Here is a 27,331-nt window from a genome sequence, read left to right as displayed (position 1 = left end):
GTTTAATTACTGATTCTTTTTCCTTTTTTTTAAAAAATGTTCTCTAGAACTATAAATAATAGGCAATATGAGCCACTGGCTAAGAGGGAAATTTCTAGAACAAGACAACACAGCTCTACCACATATTCGCTGTGACATCTTGAGCAAGTTATTTAATCTATTTGTTCCTCGGTTTCCCTGAATGTGGAGAGTAATAGCACATACCTACAGGACCATTGTGAGGATTAAATGAGTTATTACACTAATATAGAATAAAACCTAGCATATGGCAAGTGCTCAATGTATGTTAACAATTCTAATGATGATTATTACACTCTTATATTCATCTAGAATCCCATTAGCAGATATTTAGGATCCATTTAAAATAATTGTTCCTGGGACTTCCCTGGCAGTCCGGTGGTTAAGACTCCACACTCCCAGTGTAGGGGACATGGGTTCGATCTAAAATCCTGCATGCCGGGCGGCGTGGCCAAAAACAAAAAGCAAAAAAAAAAGTGTTCCTAATTTATTTTCTAAGATGTATTTAGTAGGTGTATATGTATCTATACACACAGATGTACACATACATAGTCTGAGCAAAGAAAATGTGGTGGTTACTAGTGGTAGCTTTAGTATCTATGTTGAGTGCCTGAGCTCCAGTCCCATTCCACAATTTTAAGACAAGTCGTTAATCTTACTAAGCCTCAGTTTCCTCATCTGTAAATGAAAATAATAACAATTACAGTATTAAACGAGAAACCATAATTAAAACACTTAGCATGTACTTGGTATTCCACAGGTGTTAGATTTTTGTTTTACTATACGCACGATGTCTTTCAGGCTAGTCCTGCTATAGTTTAACAGACAACAACTATCAAAATCTCAATTCTAGGCTAAAAACACATTAATATTAATAAGGGGGAAAAATAAAAACATAACATTCACATAAAATCCCCCTTTCCCAAAACTATACTGGTTGCTTTTTAAAAAAATTTTTGGTATGGGTTTACTTTTGAAACACTTTATTTGGAAATAATTTCAAATTTACAGAAAGTTGCAAGAATAAGAATAGTACAAATTTTTAACCATTTTTAATGTTTTATAGCCATTTGAGAGTAAGTTGCATTCACCGTGGCCCTTTATCCCTAAATACATTAGAGTGTATTTCCTCAAAATAGAGATGTATAATTAGTTCATTTCAATGCAAGACAAAAAAATGTCATTGAGTGGTTAATAAGTCTACTTTATTCATATTATGGTTGAACTAACACAACTGACATTTTCTTGTTGTTTAAATTTAAGGTAATCATTTTGGGTAACTCATTTCATATGGAGTTTAGGTAAGCCCATCAGACCATAACTGGTAAAGTGTTCTTACTTGGATCTCAGCATAAATGCACATTATCCATTAGAGAAGCCAGACATTTTATTTGTACGTAGTTTTATTAAACACATTTGATACAAGATTTCTTTAAAAATGTATTGCATTTCATTCTCTTGACTTAAATAATTCTTACTAAATCTAAAATTACTAGAATTAAAAACTTTTCTTAAAATAAATAATAGATGGTAAGGATACTATGAAACCTCCCTGTCCCTACATAAATTTTGCTGGAAATTGTGGAAATTGCTTTATAATTGCAACAAATCTTGACGAAAAATGTAAACTAAAACTATAAAGCAATTTAATGAATTAACATGGCTGCCAAATAGATATATTAGTATCCTACACCCAGCCAAGGACTAATCCGTATGTTATTAAGAGAAGACTCTTTTTCAAATTCAATACATTAATTTAAAAAATGGTCTTTAAGCTGACTGAACCCAGAGATATGAACCAAGAGCATGGACTCTCGGGGGAGGTGAGAACTGGGTTTGAATCTGGGTTCCATCATTATTAAACTGCTCACCTTGAACAACCCGCTTATAAGCTCCTCACACCTCAACTGCCACGCTCCTAATACAGGGACGATAACCTTATGCCTCTCAGAGTCTGGTGAAGGTTAAAAGAGACAAAACTTGTAAATCACTGAGCACAGTACCTGGTACATATAGTAAGCACTCGATTAACGACAGATGTTATTAAGCAATAAGGTTGGTCTAACATATTTTCATAAGAAGATTATAAATTACATCAACTCTAATTAAACTTAAATCTAAACTCCTATGGCTTTGCCTCGTTCTACACTCCTGAGAACCTCAGAATAAAGAACACCAGCCAAACCATGTTTATGTGAGTGTATTAGCAGACACATATAAATCAAGTCCACTGTAATGAGCTTTTAAGTTCATAGTTTTTCTTTCCTTTTTTTTTTTTTCCAATATGACTCCATCCACTCAGCAAATATACAATAGCAATTAGGGTTAACAACATATAATAAGAAATACAAAGAAAAAAGAACATTAGGAGATCAGCTGATGCTGGGAATATGCAGAGAATGTGCTATTTCAAGCATGCCTATTATTGGCTAAATGAGCCAATTATTAATCTTCACTATGTTCTCACCTAGCATCTAGTGTTGGGTTGTTACTCAAGAAATGTTGGAAAATCATTTTTTTAACTTAGCTTGCCCCCCCCAAAAGAACTATATAAATCATAAAAATCATAAAAAGGAGAATCATGTACATAAGGCCCAAAGTCTAAAGAGAACTTGAAAGAAAAAAGGGAGCATGCTGGACTTGAGGAGTCGTGTTAGAAAGGGGAGGGAAAGGGCGTACAGAAAAAAGAAGACTGGTCTACATAGAGGACGTCTGGGAATTCCCTGGCAGCCCAATGGTTAGGACTCGGCACTTTCACTGCAGAGGCATGGGTTCAACCCCCCGTCAGGGAATTGAGATCCCGCAAGCTGTGCAGCGCGGCCAAAACCAAACCAAAACAAAAAACATATACATAGAGGACTTTTAAATAGAGGACCTATGAAGTGCCATGATCACTGCTGGGGGATTAGGTACCTCAGAAACATCAATACAGGTAATGAGACAACAGAGTCCCAGAAAACCCAAGTCAACAACGCTGGTGAGGGGTAGAGCCTGCCAGCAGCTCCAGTCTGCCATACCAGAAAGCCAGCACATCTGATGATCTAGCCCCAAGGAGAAGAGAAAATGTTCAAATCAGGAATGTCCAAGTCCTTCTCAGGAACTCACTGATGGGATAACTCTCTCCTCCCTTGGTGAGAAGTAAGAATAGATTCCACACTAATGGTTTCAATGTTCCCTAAGGGGCACCACAGAAATGAGAAGTGGTGTGCTCCTGGCATTTATCAGAATAACAAAGGATCGTCCTGCTTCCCTCGTGATCTCTCCATGCCCCAGCAGACATTCAACTGGATGAAAATTTGTTAATAGTTATCTGAGCCCAAACTCTAACTCCAGATCACATCTAAACAAAAAGGGTTTTTTTTCTAATCCCATTATTTTTTTAAGAATTTAAATATATTTTATTATATTTAGCCTCATTTGGTGTTGGTTTTTTCTTGGCTGCATTGGGCCTTTGTTGCTGCGCACAGGCTTTCTCTAGTTGTGGCAAGCGGGGGCTACTCTTCCTTGCGGTGCATGGGCTTCTCACTGTGGTGGCTTCTCTTGCTGCGGAGCACGGGCTCTAGGCACGTGGGTTTCAGTAGCTGTGGCACGTGGGTTTAGTAGTTGTGGCACACGGGCTTACTTGCTCCGCAGCATGTGGGATCTTCGAGACCAGGGATCAAACCTAGGTCCCCTGCATTGCAGGCGGATTCTTAACCACTGTGCCACCACTGAAGTGCTCCCATTAGTTTTTAATTTGGCACAAAACTCCTTGCCTAGACTATTGCATTACTTTCTCAGCTTATACTTGGTGGAACAGGAAACTAGGTCTGAGAAGTGAAACAGCAAGCAGAGGGGGAAAGCCCTTTGACATAGACAATCTTGTGTTTAAAATGTTTTCTATGTATTAAGCACTGTGTTAAGCACTAGAAAATGTACAAAACCAAGTCAAAACCATAAGAATTCATCCCTACCTATGAATCTGCCTTGTTGCCAGAACATCCCATCTCATAGGGTCGTTCTAGCAGCACCACATTTAAAGTTATCTGTTAAAATATATGTATTATGTAGGATAGAGAACCCTATACCATAATATGAACGATTCACTTCTTTATTCTAGTTCTTGGCATCTTAGAGGACAGCCAATGGGAAACCAACGTAGAAGAACTAAGACTTGATGGAGAAGGAAGGAAAGGTCAGGTGTAGGCAGTAAGGGTGGGTAAGAGGAATCTCCAGACCACAGACTGGCTAGGGGCACATGGGAAAATACAGTACTGATGGGTAAAAGGGAAGGGGAGAGAAAGAGTTGAGAACTGATGGAGAAGGGATGAGGACATACACTCTTATTATGGGCAACAAACATTTGCGATTGAATAGAAAAGGGGGAGGGTTTAAGAGTCCAGTGAGTTTGAGTTCAGATCTTTAATAGTCTGTGTGGCCTCCATGAGGCCAGAGTGAGAGATGACCTATGTACAAGCATCATGGCAGGGTACATGGCACACAGTAGGAGTCTAAACCCTGGACAGCCGTTATTATTACTAGTCAGAGTTCTGCAACAAGGCTAGGCTTGGTAAAGACTAAAGTGATCCTTTAATATTAGACTGCACTTAACTCTGCTAAGAGGACAAGGGCAATAGCCACAGTGAGAAAGTTTCCAGTGACTTTCATCTGATCAGTCCTGGGGATGCTTACAGAACTGTCTACTTCATGTATGACAACCTAAAGCCTTCCACTCAGGTCAAACACAACCTGAACACAGAGATGCACATTCTACGAAAGAAGCAATGTTCCAACACCCAGTTCTTTATCCTGGCCTCTTGCTGATATACTGGTTTAGTTCATATCATCAGCTCTAATTGTAGAATGAGTTGGTTCTAGGCAAGCAGTACTGGGAACAGCTATGGTTAAGAGAAACTAACACATTCAAATAATACCAAAGGTAATTTATGGTCCTGACATCACAGTCACCTTCAAAAATAATAAACAATGCCAACTGTTGGTTAGCAAACGCTAACATGCCCATTAGAATATCGCACTTCTACAAATAAAGACCAGGATCACCCATGTTTACTGCATCAGATTTAAATGGTCTTGGAGATCAAACACATTTAATCCCTTTGTAAACTCCTTTAAGTCAATGATCAGTGTCTCTTCCACAGATTATAATGGTCTCGGTATTAGGGAGAGCATTGATCAACAACGTGTTAACCTACAGAACAAAACTGACTTATCCTTTCCTCTTTCAGACGACCTCTGCTTGAAAAGAAAGATGCGTTCCATCGCTGTTGAGCCCAGAGAAGGGAGAAGGAGCAGGAGGGGTTTGGTTCAGTATTCCGGAGCCTCAGGACTCCTGGATGAGCTGCATCTCGTTTTGACAGCAGCAGTAGAGTAAATGAAAAGCCCTGTCAGGTAATGCATTTATCTTCATGGGCAAAGCAGCCGTTCCAAAGCAAGAATCTCAGATGTTGTCACATCAGCTAGGACAAGAAGTCATAAAGCAGGACCGCTATCAGTGCAGGAGGTACAGCGATACCTAGACTGTAATTAGGAGGAGCTGTGAATGGGCACTCTAGTTCCAAGCTCACTGGGAGCCTTGATTTTTTTCCTCTGGGTTGGGATTCCCAGCCAAGTAATCAGTGTGGTCCTCATCAGCCATTTCAGAGCTCAAGCCTCTGAGCTGCCCTTTATTCTGAGAGCTTTATGGCAAGAGCAGCTCTGCTGTTTCTCCCAAATGTTATGTAATCAAGAAAAAACAATAAAACAAGAAAAACAAAAAGTGTCTTTATCCATTTCTTCATCTGATCATTCATTCAACAGATATTTATCCCATGGTCTAGGCACTAAGCTAGGTGTGGGCTAGTCACTGAGGTAGATCCAGTCCCTGACCTCAGAAAAGTTAGATTCTAACAGGACAGACAGACACGCAGCAGGCGTGTATGCGGTGGAAGGGGGTCAGAGGGGGCGCTGTGGGAGCAGTGAGGAAGGCAATAGGCCAATCTATGGAGGCCTTCGTGGAGGAAGTGGCCTCTAGGCTAAAGCTCACAAGAAGGCTATGAACTGGTTAGATGGAAAGATGGAGAGATAAGAGGTAATAATTTATACCCAGTTACAAGAAGATACCAGGTGTATTTGAGCAATGGACGAAGTTTGTATGACTAAAGAATTGAGGGGGAGCAGGTTGGGAATATAATCAGAATTTGAGGGGGCGGGAGACAGGAATAGTATCCAGATGATTCTGAGAAATGAGAGAAGTGAGCAACACCGATGACGTTTTCATGCATTTCAAATCCATTTCTCTTAAGGTGGTTTTTCATGTGTATACCAAAAAAGATCTAAAGAAAAATAAGATAAACTGAGATATCCCAAGAGAATCCTGTAGTGATTTTTTTAAAAGCTGAATAATCATTAGGCAGTTATTAAAATTCTATTGTACACACCCAGTGAAATATGTGAAAATCACAGAGAAGATACTTATTTGTAAGATATGGTGCCTTAACTAGCCCCCACCCCCAAGACATAAAACCCCATGATTTTGAACAGCTAAAACTAAAAATTCAGCAATGAGAATTTTTTTTTCTTTTTTCTTTCACTCTCAATAGCCCATGGTATACTGATCTTATCACATTACTGTCGATTATACCCAGTAAGGAGTTAGAGAGAGAACTGATTAAACCCTAACCATGCTGTTTGCTGTGTGATTCTAAGCAAGCTATATACTTCTCTGAGCCTCTGTTTCCTCCAATGGACCCATCTCTTAGGGCTGCTGTCAGGACTTGGTGAGACAATGCTGGAGGTGGTATTTCTGGTTCCATTTTACTGAAGAGTAAAAAAAGACTCAGAGAGGTTACATGACTCACACCAGGCCAGCCAGCTACAGAACAGCCCTCAGATTTCACACCAGGGCTGACTCATTCTGCATCTAGTTCTTTTTTTTTTTTTTTTTTGCCATAAATTTTTGGGGGTGGTGATTTTCAATGATAATATAATTAAATTTTAACTACGCTGACATTTTTCATACCATGGGAATAATCAAAGTTTTTGAATCAAAGCAAAATAAAAGAGGAGTAGAGAATAATAATAACTATAGCAAAAGTAGCATTGGATGAACACTTTGAGTGGTGAATTGTGTGATATATGAATTATATCTCAATAAAGCCAATTTAAAAAAATAGCATTGTATTGAGAAGTGAGTAATGTGGCATTTAGAACTGGTAAGGGGGGGAGGAGAGAAGATGGCGGAAGAGTAAGACGCGGAGAACACCTTCCTTCCCACAGATACAGTAGAAATACATCTACACGTGGAACTGCTCCTACAGAACACCCACTGAACGCTGGCAGAAAACGTCCGACCTCCAAAAAGGCAAGAAACTCCCCCCGTACTTGGGTAGGGCAAAAGAAAAAACAAATAACAGAGACAAAAGAATAGGGATGGCACCTGCACCAGTGGGAGGGAGCTGTGAAGGAGGAAAGATTTCCACGCACTAGGAAGCCCCTTCGCGGTTAGAGACTGTGGGTGGCAGAGGGGGGAAGCTTCGGAGCCACGGAGGAGAGCGCAGCCACAGGGGTGCGGAGGGCAAAGCGGAGAGGCTCCCGCACGGAGGAGCGGTGCCGACCAGCACTCACCAGCCCGAGAGGCTTGTCTGCTCCCCCGACGGGGCGCGCGGGGCTGGGAGCTGAGGCTCGGGCTTCGGTCGGATCGCAGGGAGAGGACAGGGATTGGCGGCGTGAACACAGCCTGAAGGGGTTAGCGCACCACAGCTAGCCGGGAGGGAGTCCGAGAAAAAGTCTGCAGCTGCCGAAGAGGCAAGAGACTTTTTCTTCCCTCTTTGTTTCCTGGTGCGCGAGGAGAGGGGATTCAGAGCGCCGCCTAAACGAACTTCAGAGACGGGCGCGAGCCGCAGCTAACAGCGCAGATCCCACAGCAACAGGGGCGCAGAGGAAAAAGCGGAGAGACTCACGCACAGAGGCTCGGCGCCGAGCAGCGCTCACCAGCCCGAGAGGCTTGTCTGCTCCCCCGCCGGGGCAGGCGGGGCTGGGAGCTGAGGCTCGGGCTTCGGTCGGATCGCAGGGAGAGGACTGGGCCAGGCGGCGTGAACACAGCCTGAAGGGGTTAGCGCACCACAGCTGGCTGGGAGGGAGACCGGGAAAAAGTCTGCAGCTGCCGAAGAGGCAAGAGACTTTTTCTTGCCTCTTTGTTTCGCTGTGCGCAAGGAGAGGGGATTCAGAGCGCCGCCTAAACGAACTCCAGAGAAGGGCGCGAGCCGCGGCGATCAGCGCGGACCCCAGAGACGGGCGTGAGACGCTGGGGCTGCTGCTGCCGCCTCCAAAAAGCCTGTGTGTGAGCACAGGTCACTCTCCACACCGCCCCTCCCGGGAGCCGGTGCAGCCCGCCACTGCCAGGGTCCCGTGATCCCCGGACAAATTCCCCGGGAGAACGCACTGCGCGCCTCAGGCTGGTGCAACGTCACGCCGGCCTCTGCTGCCGCAGGCTCGCCCCGCCTCCTCCGTACCCCTCCCTCCCCGCGGCCTGAGTGAGCCAGCCCCCCCGAAGCAGCTGCTCCTTTAACCCCGTTCTGTCTGGGCGGGGAATAGACGCCCTCAGGCGACCTACACGCAGAGGTGGGTCCAAATCCAAAGCTGAACCCCAGGAGCTGTGTGAACAGGGAAGAGAAGGGGAAATCTCTCCCAGCAGCCTCAGAAGCAGCGGATTAAAACTCCACAAACAACTTGACGTGCCTGCATCTGTTGAATACCTGAATAGACAACGAATCATCCCAAATTCAGGAGGTGGACTTTGGGAGCAGGATATATTAATTTTTCCCCTGTTCCTTTTTTTTTTTGTGAGTGTATATGTATATGCTTCTGGGTGAGATTTTGTCTGTATAGCTTTGCTTTACAATAGCTTTATTTTACTTCACTATATTATAGCCTCTTTCTTTCTATTTTTTCTCCCTTTTACTCTGAGCCGTGTGGACGAAAGGCTCTTGGTGCTCCAGCCAGGCATCAGGGCCGTGCCTCTGAGGTGGGAGAGCCAACTTCAGGACACTGGTCCACAAGAGACCTCCCAGCTCCACGTAATACCAAACGGTAAAAATCTCTCAGAGATCTCCATCTCAACATCAAGACCCAGCATCACTCAATGACCAGCAAGCTACAGTGCTGAACACCCTATGCCAAACAACTAGCAAGACAGGAACACAGCCCCATCCATTAGCAGACAGGCTGCCTAAAATCATAATAAGGCCACAGACACCCCAAAATACACCACCAGACGTGGACGTGCCCACCAGAAAGACAAGATCCAGCCTCATCCACCAGAGCTCAGGCACTAGTTCCCTACACCAGGAAGCCTACACAACCCACTGAACCAACCTTAGCTACTGGGGACAGATACCAAAAACAACGGGAACTACAAACCTGCAGCCTGTGAAAAGGAGACCCCAAACACAGTAAGATAAGCAAAATGAGACGACAGAAAAACACACAGCAGATGAAGGAGCAGGGTCAAAACACTCCAGATTTAACAAATGAAGAGGAAATAGGTAGTCTACCTGAAAAAGAATTCAGAATAATGATAGTAAGGATGATCCAAAATCTTGGAAATAGAATAGACAAAATGCAAGAAACATTTAACAAGGATGTAGAAGAACTAAAGAGGAACCAAGCAATGATGAAAAACACAATAAATGAAATTAAAAATACTCTAGATGGGATCAATAGCAGAATAACTGAGGGAGAAGAAAGGATAAGTGACCTGGAAGATAAAATGGTGGAAATAACTACTGCAGAGCAGGATAAAGAAAAAAGAATGAAAAGAACTGAGGACAGTCTCAGAGACCTCTGGGACAACATTAAACGCACCAACATTCGAATTATAGGGGTCCCAGAAGAAGAAGAGAAAAAGAAAGGGACTGAGAAAATATTTGAAGAGATTATAGTTGAAAACTTCCCTAATATGGGAAAGGAAATAGTTAATCAAGTCCTGGAAGCACAGAGAGTCCCATACAGGATAAACCCAAGGAGAAACACGCCAAGACACATATTAATCAAACTGTCAAAAATTAAATACAAGGAAAACATATTAAAGGCAGCAAGGGAAAAAAAACAAATAACACACAAGGGAATCCCCATAAGGTTAACATCTGATCTTTCAGCAGAAACTCTGCAAGCCAGAAGGGAGTGGCAGGATATACTTAAAGTGATGAAGGAGAAAAACCTACAACCAAGATTACTCTACCCAGCAAGGATCTCATTCAGATTCGATGGAGAAATTAAAACTTTTACAGACAAGCAAAAGCTGAGCGAGTTCAGCACCACCAAACCAGCTTTACAACAAATGCTAAAGGAACTTCTCTAGGCAAGAAACACAAGAGAAGGAAAACACCTACAATAACAAACCCAAAACATTTAAGAAAATGGGAATAGGAACATACATATCGATAATTACCTTGAATGTAAATGGATTAAATGCTCCCACCAAAAGACACAGGCTGGCTGAATGGATACAAAAACAAGACCCATATATATGCTGTCTACAAGAGACCCACTTCAGACCTAGAGACACATACAGACTGAAAGTGAGGGGATGGAAAAAGATATTCCATGCAAATGGAAATCAAAAGAAAGCTGGAGTAGCAATTCTCATATCAGACAAAATAGACTTTAAAATAAAGACTATTACAAGAGACAAAGAAGGACACTATATAATGATCAAGGGATCGATCCAAGAGGAAGCTATAACAATTGTAAATATTTATGCACCCAACATAGGAGCACCTCAATACATAAGGCAAATACTAACAGCCATAAAAGGGGAAATCGACAGCAACACAATCATAGTAGGGGACTTTAACACCCCACTTTCACCAATGGACAGATCATCCAAAATGAAAATAAATAAGGAAACACAAGCTTTAAATGATACATTAAACAAGATGGACTTAATTGATATTTATAGGACATTCCACCCAAAAACAACAGAATACACATTTTTCTCAAGTGCTCATGGAACATTCTCCAGGATAGATCATATCTTGGGTCATAAATCAAGCCTTGGTAAATTTAAGAAAATTGAAATCGTATCAAGTATCTTTTCCGACCACAACGCTATGAGACTAGATATCAATTACAGGAAAAGATCTGTAAAAAATACAAACACATGGAGGCTACACAATACACTACTTAATAACGAAGTGATTACTGAAGAAATCAAAGGGGAAATCAAAAAATACCTAGAAACAAATGACAATGGAGATACGACGACCCAAAACCTATGGGACGCAGCAAAAGCAGTGCTAAGAGGGAAGTTTATAGCAATACAAGCCTACCTCAAGAAACAGGAAACATCTCGAATAAACAACCTAACCTTGCACCTGAAGCAATTAGAGAAAGAAGAACAAAAAAACCCCAAAGCCAGCAGAAGGAAAGAAATTATAAAGATCAGGTCAGAAATAAATGAAAAAGAAATGAAGGAAACAATAGCAAAAATCAATGAAACTAAAAGCTGGTTCTTTGAGAAGATAAACAAAATTGATAAACCATTAGCCAGACTCATCAAGAGAAAAAGGGAGAAGACTCAGATCAATAGAATTAGAAATGAAAAAGGAGAAGTAACCACTGACACTGCAGAAATACAAAAGATCATAAGAGATTACTACAAGCAACTCTATGCCAATAAAATGGACAACCTGGAAGAAATGGACAGATTCTTAGAAATGCACAAACTGCCGAGACTGAACCAGGAAGAAATAGAAAATATGAACAGACCAATCACAAGCATTGAAATTGAAACTGTGATTAAAAACCTTCCAACAAACAAAAGCCCAGGACCAGATGGCTTCACAGGTGAATTCTATCAAACATTTAGAGACGAGCTAACACCTATCCTTCTCAAACTCTTCCAAAATATTGCAGAGGGAGAAACACTCCCAAACTCATTCTACGAGGCCACCATCACCCTGATACCAAAACCAGACAAAGATGTCACAAAGAAAGAAAGCTACAGGCCAATATCACTGATGAACATAGATGCAAAAATCCTCAACAAAATACTAGCAAACAGAATCCAACAGCACATTAAAAGGATCATACACCATGATCAAGTGGGGTTTATCCCAGGAATGCAAAGATTCTTCAACATACGCAAATCAATCAATGTGATACACCATATTAACAAATTGAAGGAGAAAAACCATATGATCATCTCAATAGATGCAGAGAAAGCTTTTGACAAAATTCAACACCCATTTATGATAAAAGCCCTGCAGAAAGTAGGCATAGAGGGAACTTTCCTCAACATAATAAAGGCCATATATGACAAACCCACAGCCAACACTGTCCTCAATGGTGAAAAACTGAAACCATTTCCACTAAGATCAGGAACAAGACAAGGTTGCCCACTCTCACCACTATTATTCAACATAGTTTTGCAAGTGTTAGCCACAGCAATCAGAGAAGACAAAGAAATAAAAGGAATCCAAATCGGAAAAGAAGAAGTAAAGCTGTCACTATTTGCAGATGACATGATACTATACATAGAGAATCCTAAAGATGCTACCAGAAAACTCCTAGAGCTAATCAATGAATTTGGTAAAGTAGCAGGATACAAAATTAATGCACAGAAATCTCTTGCATTTCTATACACTAATGACGAAAAATCTGAAAGTGAAATTAAGAAAACACTCCCATTTACCATTGCAACAAAAAGAATAAAATATCTAGGAATAAACCTACCTAAGGAGACAAAAGACCTGTATGCAGAAAATTATAAGACACTGATGAAAGAAATTAAAGATGATACAAATAGATGGAGAGATATACCATGTTCCTGGATTGGAAGAATCAACATTGTGAAAATGACTCTACTACCCAAAGCAATCTACAGATTCAATGCAATCCCTATCAAACTACCACTGGCATTTTTCACAGAACTAGAACAAAAAATTTCACAGTTTGTATGGAAACACAAAAGACCCCGAATAGCCAAAGCAATCTTGAGAACGAAAAATGGAGCTGGGGGAATCAGGCTCCCTGACTTCAGACTATATTACAAAGCTTCAGTAATCAAGACAGTTTGGTACTGGCACAAAAACAGAAATATAGATCAATGGAACAGGATAGAAAGCCCAGAGATAAACCCACACACATATGGTCACCTTATCTTTGATAAAGGAGGCAAGAATATACAGTGGAGAAAAGACAGCCTCTTCAATAAGTGGTGCTGGGAAAATTGGACAGGTACATGTAAAAGTATGAAATTAGAACACTCCCTGACACCATGCACAAAAATAAACTCAAAATGGATTAAAGACCTAAGTGTAAGGGCAGACACTATCAAACTCTTAGAAGAAAACATAGGCAGAACACTCTATGACATACATCACAGCAAGATTCTTTTTGACCCAGCTCCCAGAGAAATGGAAATAAGAACACAAATAAACAAATGGGACCTAATGAAACTTAAAAGCTTTTGCACAGCAAAGGAAACCATAAACAAGACCAAAAGACAACCATCAGAATGGGAGAAAATATTTGCAAATGAAGCAACTGACAAAGGATTAATCTCCAAGATTTACAAGCAGCTCATGCAGCTCAATAACAAAAAAACCAACAACCCAATCCAAAAATGGGCAGAAGACCTAAATAGACATTTCTCCAAAGGAGATATACAGATGGCCTACAGACACATGAAAGAATGCTCAACATCATTAATCATTAGAGAAATGCAAATCAAAACTACAATGAGATATCATCTCACACCGGTCAGAATGGCCATCATCAAAAAATCTAGAAACAATAAATGCTGGAGAGGGTGTGGAGGAAAGGGAACACTCTTGCACTGTTGGTGGGAATGTAAATTGATACAGCCACTATGGAGAACAGTATGGAGGTTCCTGAAAAAACTACAAATAGAACTACCATACGACCCAGCAATCCCACTACTGGGCATATACCCTGAGAAAACCATAGGTCAAAAAGAGTCATGTACCAAAATGTTCATTGCAGCTCTGTTTACTATAGCCAGGACATGGAAGCAACCTAAATGTCCATCGACAGATGAATGGATAAAGAAAATGTGGCACATATATACAATGGAATATTACTCAGCCATAAAAAGAAATGAAATGGAGGTATTTGTAATGAGGTGGATGGAGTTAGAGTCTGTCATACAGAGTGAAGTAAGTCAGAAAGAGAAAAACAAATACAGTATGCTAACACATATATACGGAATCTAAGGAAAAAAAAAAAAAAAAAAGCCATGAAGAACCTAGTGGCAAGACGGGAATAAAGACACAGACCTACTAGAGAATGGACTTGAGGATATGGGGAGGGGGTGGGGTGAGATGTGACAGGGTAAGAGAGTGTCATGGACATATATACACTACCAAATGTAAAATAGATAGCTAGTGGGAAGCAGCCGCATAGCACAGGGAGATCAGCTCGGTGCTTTGTGACCACCTAGAGGGGTGGGATGGGGAGGGTCGGAGGGAGGGAGATGCAAGAGGGAAGAGAAATGGGAACATATTGTATATGTATAACTGATTCACTTTGTTATAAAGCAGAAGCTAACACACTATTGTAAGGCAATTATACTTCAATAAAGATGTTTAAAAAAAAAAAAAAAAAAAAAGAACTGGTAAGATTTTGAGGAAGTTACATCTGTTACTTCACTTTCTTACCTGTAAAAGAGGGATGGTATTACCTGCATTGTCTTTGCCAAAGAATTAGGATAAAATGGAATTCTGAACGGCAAAATCCATCATGGTGCCCAGAAGGCTCTACTACACTATGATGACACTAAAACAAACTTGAGAACAAACAGGTTTTATTTGTTAATTTCGAATGACATGTGAGCCTCCTAAAAGGTACAGGAAGTGTACCCGAGCTCGCAAGCACCTGTTCATGAGATCATCCCTTCTCAAAAGACTGAAGTCACCGAACTATTGGCAGCAGGAAGTTCTGGAAAATACAGATTACAGGAGCTCATTTCCCTGTGGCACAGTTACAGTATCACTGGGAGGATCGATGCTCCAATCAAGGGCTTCCTAATCCACAAGCACAAAAGCTTGGTACAGAGTTCTGCCCTACCAGTCACATGGGCCAAAGAATCAAAATAAACCCAAATGTGGCCCCAGTTATCCAAGCCCATAACTGAATCCCAAGTCGCCCCTGGTCTACTCATGTTCAAAGACACACACACTGTGCCAGACTGAGAAATGGACCTCTTCCTGAATTTCCTTCCTGTTTTATGCAGGAAATATAAAATGAAATGTTACTTGTTTTCTCTTTAGTAGAAAGACCCTTTCCTCATTCTCAGTTCCTGATTTACTGGTTTCATAGAAATGAAACATCAATACCAACGGCGTTATACAAGCAAAGACAAAACATGATTTTCCACTGTTTTAAAAGGCTGAGGTCATTTTTGCCCCAATTCCTACACAGTGGTAAGCTTAAAATCAAGCCATTTAGCTCACAGTCAGGCCCAATAAATCAGTGGCAAAAATAAATGGAAAAGCTTGCCAAAATGTAACCATAGTAACACCACAGATGCGTCAAGAAATGGTGTGCTCATTTGCTTCATTCCCCATTTCTTAAATTGGAATCTGAGTAGGGAAAAAATTACACAGAGAACAATCATGATTCTGCAATTACTGAATTCTGCAAAACTGCATCCAATCTGCTGTACTAGAACTTCAGAGGCAGCTATGGTCAAGCTACAAAAATAGCCCTGGATGGCTTAAGAGTTCCAAAGCCCTGGATCTGCGATTTAACAGTTACTTGGTCGTCCTGTGTCTCTGTTTCCTCACCTGTAAAATGGGTGTTAAAAACCCCAACCTCAAAGGAATATTCTAAGAGTAAAACTGGGCAGTATATCAGAGATGAGGCAATGACCTGAGGCCCTCATCAGGTCTTGTTTTTTAGCCTTGTTTTTATTGGCTTATCTTCTTGTCTTGGTTTCTTTCTTTATTTCTATAAAAAAATAGACAGATAATCCCTGCCTCATTCATGAGATTGACATTAGGAATTATTATTACTAATCCAAGTGTACGGAATTATTATTAGGATATTATTAGAATTATAGTTTTCAATTATAATGATGCAAAATTAAAAGAACTGAGGGCCAGAGATTCACATTAATACATTATCATGTTTTCTCTGTGAAATGCAGCTCTGCCACTCAGCAGAAAGAAGCAACCTTGGGGCACTGCCCCAAGTTACCTGTAGTCAACTTCTTTTCCTCTTGGAGCCTCGGTTTTATTAATAAGTGAAGTGGAAGGCAGGGCTGTTCTAAAATCTGATCACTAAAGTTCCCCATCAAGACTTCCATTCTAAGTCCTTGCAGATCCATGGTATGCCTGAAATCAGTCCTATTCATTATTTTGCGGTAGTAGGAGGAAACATTAGCACTCTAGGACATCACTAGCAAAATATTATTTTTTTAAAGAAAGTCATTCATAGCAAACAAATCACAGCCATAAGCAGGGTACCTTGAACTTCAAATTATTCCTCCTTGTTTTTGTTGATTAAAAAAAAATATTTCTAAAAAACTGTCAAAATTTGAAGGACTGGGTAATAGAGAGGAGAAAAGAAAACTCCCAAGCAATAAAATCAGAATCATTCTTTCTTCTTCTTTTGAAAGAAAGCAAGAAACTGTATGTCTTCCCAGAATTCCCACCTCATAATGAGCTGTACAGCAATGTAGTTTGGTAGAGCATGGCAATACCTCATGACCACTGAGCTGCCAATTCATCTACCCCATAGGCTGATTCCCTCCTCCCTTCCTTCTTCCCTTTCTTCCTTCCGTGCCACAAAATCCCTGATTTCATAGTCCCCACGTTTTATGTCTCGCTTTCTCAGATTTGGTCTGATCTAATGGGTCTGGGGCTTTGGGTTTTTTAATCTGTGGAAACCATTTCTTCAAAGAAAATCATATGTGAAACCATGATTTATGAATCTGATAAAGGTGGGGAGGAAGAGAGAGTCCACTGAGGCATTCCCTTTGCTGAGAGGCTATTAGAGTCCCATGGATCTCCTCAGAGGTCGGTATGAAGACCTCTGGCCTGGCCCACCCCATTAACGACAATCATGGTTAACATTTACGAGGCTTACACCATGCCCATACTGTACACAAATGCATTGACGAGCATCTGACTTTGACTTCCTAACAGTTCCGTGAAGTTAGTAGGAGTGAGATGTCCCTTTCACTGTTGTGAAAACTGGACCTTACAAAGGATAAATAATTTGCCCAGCATTCTCAAGCCAGAACTTGAAAACCGAGTGATTACCTGGCGCAGTACTGTATGTCCCATTGTCAATCATGACTCCCTGGACTTACGGAGTCACTACGTGAGCAAACTGCCAAGTGTCCCAGATCCAGCTGTTGAGCTCTTATTTCTCCCCTCAACTTTTCACACACCCACCCAGCAGTAAGACACCCCAAACTGGCTACTTACAAGGCACAGCATGGCGGTAAAGGTTATCTCTTATGGTCTGCTGGAGCTCGTGATCAGGCGACCCTTTCTGGAACCGCTGATTGAGAAAATGTCGCAGGTCCTTGTTCAGCTTTCCTCCTACAGGAAATATATAAAACAGAATGCATCAACCATCGGGGCTGCCTAGAGACTGAGCAGCCTGAGAGCTGTGTGAGGGAAAGCCACGCAAAGCCATTCTAGTCCGCCACCCTCAGTCATCAAGAAGATTTACTTTAGGTTTTCCTCTGCAGGGGAAAAAGCAAGCAAGAATGTAACAAAGATAAAACAGCATTGATACAGCATTAATTTGGAGGTCCCAGGTCACACAACACTAGGAGGCTCAAATAACAAAGAACTGAAATGAGGCTATTACATTTAAAAGGTGTGTCGTAGACACTTGCAGACACTATTAGATGGAGTGGATGGCTGAAACCTTAAAGAGGACAATCTAGCAATAGCTGACAAATTACAAAATGTTCTTTGACCAGGGATCCAAATGGAATAAATTTACCCTATGGGTATATTTGCAAAAGTCTGCCCAAATCTCCAGTATTGTTTATTGCAGCATTTTTATAACAGCAAATAAATAAAAATAAACACCAAAAACCTGGAAACAACCACCAGGGATCAACTAAGTAAAGCACAGTTCATCCACATAATAACTACTCTGCGAAAGCTAGATCTTCATGTGCTGGTACTGCAGGAAAATATGTAGAATTGTACCTACTACCTGACCACTTTTGTGTGAGAAGAATAAAGAAAAGGAGAGACCATGTATTAATGGAAGGAATCATCAGAAAGTTTTAACAATCGCTTCCTTTATGGAGAAGGACTTGAGTTTGGGAAATAAAGGAAGAGACATCATTCTTCATCACATAGACAGATACCGATATATAGATGTTACTTTTCTGTTTTGATTTATAAACACTGAACACATAATTTTTTCAAATTTTGTTGTTGTTTAAGCAGTAGTTACCTGGGCTGGTCTATGTGTTTATTTCTTTTTAATTCTCTACAGTTAACAGAACAAAACAAAAGCTAAAAAAAAGTATATTGTTACAAAAATGTATCATAGAAAGGAGAAGGTAACCAAACTTTTTTTTTTAAATTATAAACACAAATTATAGTCTACAGGATCAGCAGAAGGCTTATAGATCAACCTCGCTAACGTTCATTCTTAATGGAGAAAACTGCTTCAGTGACAGCTAAAAATAACAAGGCTAAGATGGTCCTTCCATTTTTTGACAAGATAAAAATTAGGTAAGAGCATTTCTAGCATTAGAGAAACAATGCAGCAAGGCAGTATCCATGTGAACCACAAAATTCACAGTTTCAGATGATAATTTTCCCATGGTCAAAAAGAGCAAGTCATGAGGATGACAGTGATGGTTCAGAAGATTCTATGACCTATGCAGGGGAGGAAACTACTGATCTTTATTTTAGTATCATGTTCAAAACCAGATTCCCTGCTTTAGCTGATCATTTTCCAATAGACTAATGAAACCCAATTTGACCCTTTTGAGTTGTAGTACATGTAAGGCTTCAACTGGCCAAAATGAAAATTCATACGTCAATCTCAGGTCGTTCAATAAACATTTAATTAGTCATCAAATATTTATTAAATGAAGAAGACACACACACACCCCACTTCCCACCCCTCCTTAAAATAGGCACAAGGTTTGAATAGAGAGTTCATAAAATATATATATATATGATTGTCCATTAAGCACGTGAAAAGATATTCAATTTCACTACTTATCAGAAAAGGGCAAATTAACACCACAATGAGATCCCAGCACCTACCTGCCAGAATGGCAAAATCAAAATCAAGCCTGAGCAAGACTGTGAAACAACAGGAACTCTTTTTATACTGCTAGTGGGTGTATACAACGTTTCATTCCCTTGGGAAAACAATTTGACAGTATCTTATAAAGTTAAACCTTCACTAACCAAATGACCCAACAATTCCACTATTGTTTATGCAAGAGAAATGAAAACAAGTACACGCACTCGGACGCGCATGCGTGCGCACAACTTACAGATGAATCATCACAGCAACTTTATTCATTATAGAATAGCCTCAAATTGGAAACAACCCAAACGTCCATCAACAGGTGAATGGATAAGCAAACTGTACTATATTCAAATAGGATGCAGCACAAAAATTGAAAAGAACAAACCACTAACACATACAGTAATACTGATGAATCTCAAACACATAATGCTGAGCAGAAGAAGCTAGACACAAAAGAGAACATACTGTATGATTCCATTTATATAGAAAGCTTCAGAACAGGCTAAACTATAGTGACAGAAAGCAGTCCAGCAGTTACCTGGGGCTGAGGGTAGGCAGAGACTGACACACAAGGGAATAAGATCTATGGGGTGTATCTATGTCAGTTTCCTGGCTTTGCAACTGTACTGTAGTTATGTAAGAATGTTACCACTGGAAGAAACAGGGTGAAGGGTACACAGGAAGTCTGAAAAAACTTCTTTGAAAGGAGGAATCACAAGGAAACTTGGGAGGCTGGGTGATTCCAATACAGTAAATATCAATTGTGGTAGTAATAACACAGGGTTATACATTTATCAAAACTTATGGAACTGTAACTGTTAATGCACAGGCATTAAAGTGGCACATATGTTCCTCATGGCCAGGAGTTTAATGACTGTGTTATCCCCTCTCACTGATTGTGGGAAGCACCTATGACTTGCTTTTAATCAATAGAATTATGTAAAGATGATGGGATATATGAGATTATATATATGTGATTGCGTACACTTGTTTTCCAGTTGCTGGGTTTAAAGAAACCCGCTGTGAATCTTATAGCTACAAGAAAACATATTTAAGATACTCCAAATTCTTTTGAAGTAAAGAAATATAAAATAGTGACAGCCTCAAATGACTCCATATTCAAAATGTCATTCTTCTTTCTCCAGAACACTCAAAAGCGTTCAGTGAGCATCTACATTTGGGGTTCTTAATGATGGTGTTCCAGTGCATTATTGAACATGTGCATTTAGTGATACATAAATGGTTATAAAATTCACTAAGCCTGTGAAATGTGACTGCAAGCAAATTCCAACTTTGTTTCATCTGGAAAATCAACTTTAGCCAATTTCTAAATTGACAATAATAATGGATTTTGAAGTATGTATTCTAAGAGTCTAGCAAGGACTATTTCTTTTACCAAGTAGTTAACTCCTTTCTCAGCTTGTGGAAGCCAGTAGTAGCATGTGTATCAGTTATATTTGATTTATTCTATTTTGTTGTTTTTTTAGTAACAGCATATATCCTGGTACATAGTTTTTCTATGACGTTCAAAAACTTTCAAGAGAGTTGGAAAAAAAAAAAACAACTAACGGAACTGTATATATAAATGTGTGCATTTTATAGTGTGTAAATTACACTTCATAAAATCAATTTCAAAAGTTTAAACTATACATTATTATTGAATGACTCTGTGGTAGGCACTGTTGTAAATGCTTAGTTTTCAACTTCCCATTAGAGAAACAAACTGAAAGAAGAGTGGAGTAAATCTTGGTGGTTAAAACAGACAGGCCCGTGTGTAAATCCTGGTTCTACTATTTATTAGCTGGTGAACCCAAGTGCCTTGCTTAATCTCTGAACCTCACCTTTCTCATGTGTAAAAACAGAGCTCTGATGTAACAGCAGCTCTGCTACAAGCCTGTTGTGAGGATTAAATGAGATTCAGACACTGCTTAGCAGAGAGAAAGCACTTACTGAAAGATGGAGATTCCCCCTAGAGTGGACAACAGTTGAAGCAGTGGAGAAAGAGCTGAGATCAGTCCAAAGATGGACGGTTACTCTTTTTAAAAATGCAGATAAACATAAAACCTATTGACTTACATGGACAGAAACAAAATACAGGCACAGGGAAATTTGGATTAAAGGACACTTCTAGAGTTTCTGGAAGGGAATAAAACTCTACTTGCGCTAAAACTGTCTGGACACGTGTAAACGGGTTAACATTTAGTGCATGTTTAATATATTCCTGGCACTGTGCTTGAACTGTGGTTCAGAAAATAAAACCAACTGGTCAATCACTGATATGTGATAGTCACACCTGCCAACTCTACTTCTAGGTCTAAGGCACTCTTGAATTTGACCACAAGGACAAAAGTATTTACCAGCAAAATCTCCATTGCCTAGAACCTAGGATATATATTCCCCTTAGGAGACCAGAGTTCTAGACAATAAAAACACACTAACAGTTATCATTTGAACTGCGAGTAGTGAAGATGTTATGCGATCCAAATGTACTGCCGCCTAAGTCAAAAGCAATTCCCAAATCTGAGGCTTCAGTATCTTTTTATCCCATATAGGTCCTTATGAGTGAGACACAAAATTCCAAAGAAGACTCAGGATACAGTATCTCTTTATCCCACATAGATCCTTACTGATCATATTCAGCACCTATAAAGGTGAACCAGGGGCACACAGATTGGAAGCATTCTTAAGACACAGGCACTCTTTGTTTACACTTGAGCTTTACATTCAAACTAGCCACACTAGCTAAAGTTTATGATCATCAAACTAAAACTCCTCTTCACTGCGGATGTGCAAAAGGGCAGGGTTAACTATGCTGCCGGTTAACATTTACTCTGTGTTCCGTGACATTTGGAAGCGAAAAGCCTCAACCTTCTCATTACATTAAAAATACTGTACTTTTTGGCATCTAATCTCCAATTAATTGCCAATTATTAAGGGGACATGTCTATAAATCTTCTCCTAATTGTCAAGGGCAGTGAGCCAATGAAGTAATAAATTGCTAGAGAAAGAGTCGAAGCATCTTCACTCACTATGAAATTCAAGATTTGTTTTGCAAATGGAAAAGAACACAGATCAGTAATGTGTGGAATTTTTTCCAAGAAAAGGGTTCAGAGCTTATTTTAAGACAATTTTATCATTTAAATAGGAAAAGGGGGGCTTAGACCCTGTCCTGGATTAGCCATTATTTCATATTTTCATATGTATATACCTGGAATTCTGTGGCTTTTAAATTTACAACAGTATAGCTCTTTTTGATTCACATTAGTCTACAGAAATTTAACCACGTCAATCAATGTAATTTTGAATTATTTTAAATGTTGCATAATATTCCGTTTAAAAAACATAGCAATTTTATTTCCCCTTCAGAGAGAATTAGGTTATTTCCAATGTTGTTGACAATACAACAAGGCTGCAGTAAGTGTCATTATAATGCTTTTTTTTAAACAAACGTGTGAATCTTCTTTTCCTCTAAACTATCTAAACCTGGAAGTAGACATAGCCATCTTCAACTTACCTAGGTATCACTAAATTCTCCAAAATGGTCGTGCCAGCTTACTTTTCTACCAAAAGTCTTGGAGACCCCATTTCCCCACACTTAGGCCAATATATTGCTATTATTAGTGTAGCAGGGGTCCTGAGACCACTCCCAGATTTGAAGATTCGCTAGGAGGATTCACAGGACTCAGTATGTAATTGTACTCAAAGCTATAGTTTATTACAGCAAAAGGGTACAAAGCAATATCAGTAAAGGGAAAAGGCTCAAGGGGGAACAAAGTCCAAAGGAAATCAGGTGCAAGCTTCCAAGGGTCCCCTCCCCAGTGGAGTCACTCTAATTCCCAGGGCAATGTGTGAAATGTGCCCGTTAGACACTCAAGGCAGCTCATTACACATAAAGGCCCACAGTTTTTATTAGGAACTGGCCATGTAGACAGCCTCTGCCTGGCATGAAACCAAGCTCCAGACTCTCAGAAGGAAAGCATAAAGCATATCTTTTGCATGAACAGTTAGAGCACAGTGAGCTGCTATTAGTTCTGGGAATGGAAGGAACCCTCCTGAAATACAAGTTCCCAGATCCCAGCCAAGAGCCAACTTGGTAAGCCAGCCTTAAAATTAACAATCATTAACTCTTTTCTGCACTGTCCACCTTTTAAAAATCTTCCTAATCTCATAAAGATAAAATGATATATTGATGTTATACTAACTTACAACTACTGATTACTAGTGAAATTGAACATTCTATCATTTTTTTAATGTTTTCTCTCCTATAACTTGCCTGTTCATATTCTTTGCACATTTTCCTAATGGGTTGTCTTGTTATTCTTGATAAGATGCTCTTTACATATTCTGGATATGATTCCTTCACCAATTATTTATGTTACAAACTTTGCTTGTCATTATTTAAACATGAAGCAATCCCCTAAAAATAACTGAGTTGTGCTGTTTCTCCAACTTTTCCTCTCCCATGTTATAGTTTTCTGCCAGCTCAACCTGAAGCATCATTTTTAAGGTGACGGATTATGAGGCGACTCTGTTTGCTCTGATCTCTATCTCCTAGAATAAAGATCCTAAGGGAGAATGCTAGTCAGTAGAAATAGTCTTCATGGTCAAGAAGTAAGGTTTCCACATAAACAAAACTACCTATGGAATGGGAGAAAATATCTGCAAATGATGCAACCAATTAGGGATTCATTTCCAAAATATATAAACAGCTCATACAGCCCAATAACAAAAAACACAAACAACCCAATCAAAAAATGGACAGAAGACCTAAATAGATATTTTTCCAAAGAAGACACACAGATGGCCAACAGGCACGTGAAAAGATGCTCAACATCACTAATTATTAGAGAAATGCAAATCAAAACTACAATGAGGTATCACCTTACAACAATCAGACTAGCCATCATCAGAAAGTCTACAAATAATAAATGCTGGAGAGGGTGTGGAGAAAAGCGAACCCTCCTACATTGTTGGTGGGAATGTAAATTGGTAGAGGCACTATGGAGAACAGTATGGAGGATCCTTAAAAAACTAAAAATGAAGCTACCATATGATCCAGCAATCCCACTCCTGGGCATATATCTGGAGAAGACAAAAACTCTAATTTGAAAAGATACATGCACCCAGATACTCATAGCAGCACTATTTACAATAGCCAAGACATGGAAGCAACCTAAATGTCCATCGACAGATCAATGGATAAAGAAGATATATGTGTGTGTGTGTGTGTGTGTGTGTGTGTGTGTGTAGAGAGAGAGAGAGAGAGAGCGAAATAATGCCATTTGCAGCAAAATGGATGGACCTAGAGATTATCACACTAAGTGAAGTAAGACAGAGAAAGACAAATATTACATGATATCACTTATATGTGGAATCTAAAAAAAATGATACAAATGAACTTATTTACAACACAGAAATAGGCTCACAGACATAGAAAACAAACTTATGGTTACCAAAGGGAGAGGGGGGATAATAAATTAGGAGTTTGGGATTAACAAATACAAACCACTATAAATAAAATAGATAAACAACAAGGACCTACAGTATAGCACATAGAACTATATTCAGTATCGTGTAATAAATTATAATGGAAAAGAATCTGAAAAGAATATATATATACATCTACATGTATATGTATATATGTGTGTGTGTGTGTGTATATATATATATATATATATATATATGAATTACTTTGTTGTACACCTGAAACTAACACAACATTGTAAATCAACTATATTTCAATTTTAAAAAAAGAAGAAATTAGGTTTCCAGAGAGAACATTTTTGAGTTCTCTTCATTCATTCATTTCTGACTGAGAAGACAAAATACAACACTCCTTGTGTCATATGAGCTCCAGAACATCTAGAAAGTCAAAGAATAGTGCTAGAATTTAGACTTTAATAGATTTCAAATATTCAAGGCTAAAGAAAAAACATGAATCAGGATATAAAGCTAATCACACTGCCAGATGACTCTCTGCTTTACCACCCTGCTTTTTCAAGGAATGACTATAGTTGCAGGAAAGGTATATTTTTTAAGGTAACACAAATGGTTTATACTGCAGTGGAGCTCTTATAGCAAACACAAAAACAAAAACTGTCAGTTCAGCAGTTTGGATTTATAAAGGACAGGGGTTTTTTTTTTAATACAAAATTATAAAGTGAAATACAAATTTACTAGTTTTATAGTCACTGAAACGTACAATCTGACATATATTTAAATGAGCTTTGTCTGAAAAATATGTTTGCTATTTGTTTCTAACACATTTTTCCTAACATTTTTCTTATTGGAAAAATAAGATAAATTACTGCGGAGTTAGCGTTTATGGGTATAGAGTTTCAGCTGGGAAAGATGAAAAAAAAATTCTGGAAATGGATGGTGGTGATGGTTGCACAACAATGTGAACGTACTTAATGCCACAGACTTGTACACTTGAAAATGGTTAAAATGATACATTTTATGTTATGTAGATTTTACCACAATAAAGAAATAAGATAGATTAATTACAAAATTTGAAAAACACAAAAGTACAACAAAGAAAGTTAAAAATCACCTGTTAATTTGCATCACCATTAACAGTACTATATGTCCTAGGTATGTATACACAGGTATACATACATATACACTTATAATACGCTTAGACATTGGAGGAAATTCAATCACTCACTCAACAAATCTTTCTTAAGTGCCTTCAGCCCGATACTCTGTGGGCCCTGAAGACACAGTGTGACAACACTGAGTTTCTGAGTAGGGAATGACACGCCTGTGTTGGGAAGGATGAACAGTGCTGGCCTCTGGGCAGAGGTAACTGTAAAGATGAGAAGGAAAACAAGAAGCTGGTTGGCTTTGCCAAGTGTGGGGGGAAAGCATTCTTAGCAGAAGGACAGCATGTGCAAAAGTTTCAGAAGCAGAAAAGAGGTTAACATGTTAGAGAAACAGCACAATGCTCGGACAAGGGGTAGGCTCAGACTGAGGTTACAAAGAGAAGCAGGGACCAGATAATTCTGTACCTCGCAGGCCATGAGAAAAAGTCTGTATTTTATTCTAAGCTCAGTAGGAATCCCACTCAAGGGATTTTAGTCAGGGAGGTGGGAAGGTCTGGTCTAAATTTTGAGAGGACTCTTGCAGCTGTGCAGTGGGTCAAGCGTACAGGCAGGTTATGGGATGAAATCAGTGAAGCGGACCAAACAAGACCTGAAGGGACCTGGATTAAAGAAATGGCCAGGAAGAGGGGCAGCAGGTAACAGAGGTGATGTAATTTAAAGCTGAAACTGATAGTGTTCATCAGTGTGATAGAGGAAGATACCAAATGCAAGGCAGGAGGTCAAAAATGACTTCTAGGAACTTCCCTGGCGGTCCAGTGGTTAGGACTCCCCGCTTCCACTGCAGGGGGCGCGGGTTCAATCCCTGGTCGGGGAGATAGGGTCCCGCATGCCACGCGGCACGGCCAAAAAATCAAAATGACTTAAATGTCTGAGCTTAACTGGTCATGAACAGATCTGAGTGGAATTCAGAATTCCATGAGGTCCCTATTTAACATGAGATGTGTAGGATCATGTGATGTATGTGCTTTATATCCATATGTTCTAACAAGTAATTCATAAGCATTTCCAATATACTATTAGTGCTCAAAATATACTTTTAATAGTTATAGTATTTTAGCTTATCAGTGTATCACAACCTATGTAATCTTTACCAATTATTAAGCATATGAATTGTTTCCACTGTGTTTATCCTCCTTATACAAAATCTACCGTTATTTCTGATTACTTTCTCATGATTCTTAGAGTGAAAATATTGGGACAAAAGGCATAAAAATGTTTAAGGCTCTTGACAGAAAATCCCCTCCAAATAGATTATATCAGCTTCCCTTCATCCAGCTCGATTTTAAATGGCTCCAAAATAGCAGTGTGGATTCACCGTAATATTATTAGCTTTATATTAATAGATATTTAGATGTCTTTCCTTTAAAAAAAAAAAATGATTATAAACAATGCTGTGATGGAAAACCTTGAATATGAATATTTGCTGAAACTTCCTGAAAGCAGAATAAATAAAGCAATGAGTA

General features: G+C 39.5%; 1 protein-coding gene across 8 annotated transcripts in view; it reads right to left on the bottom strand.

Annotated features, from left to right (window-relative positions):
* Positions 1 to 27,331, bottom strand: part of MAGI1 (membrane associated guanylate kinase, WW and PDZ domain containing 1) — a 618,481-nt gene that overhangs the window by 236,731 nt on the left and 354,419 nt on the right. For all 8 annotated transcript variants that reach the window (XM_068557284.1, XM_068557286.1, XM_068557287.1 and 5 more), the window contains exon 2: positions 17,451 to 17,567. In XM_068557284.1, coding sequence (XP_068413385.1) covers positions 17,451 to 17,567 — 117 coding nt within the window. The remainder of the gene's footprint in view (positions 1 to 17,450; positions 17,568 to 27,331) is intronic.

Source organism: Eschrichtius robustus, chromosome 12, assembly GCF_028021215.1.
Source record: "Eschrichtius robustus isolate mEscRob2 chromosome 12, mEscRob2.pri, whole genome shotgun sequence".
Classification (NCBI taxonomy): domain Eukaryota; kingdom Metazoa; phylum Chordata; class Mammalia; order Artiodactyla; family Eschrichtiidae; genus Eschrichtius; species Eschrichtius robustus.
This window is presented reverse-complemented; position numbering and strand designations above follow the sequence as displayed.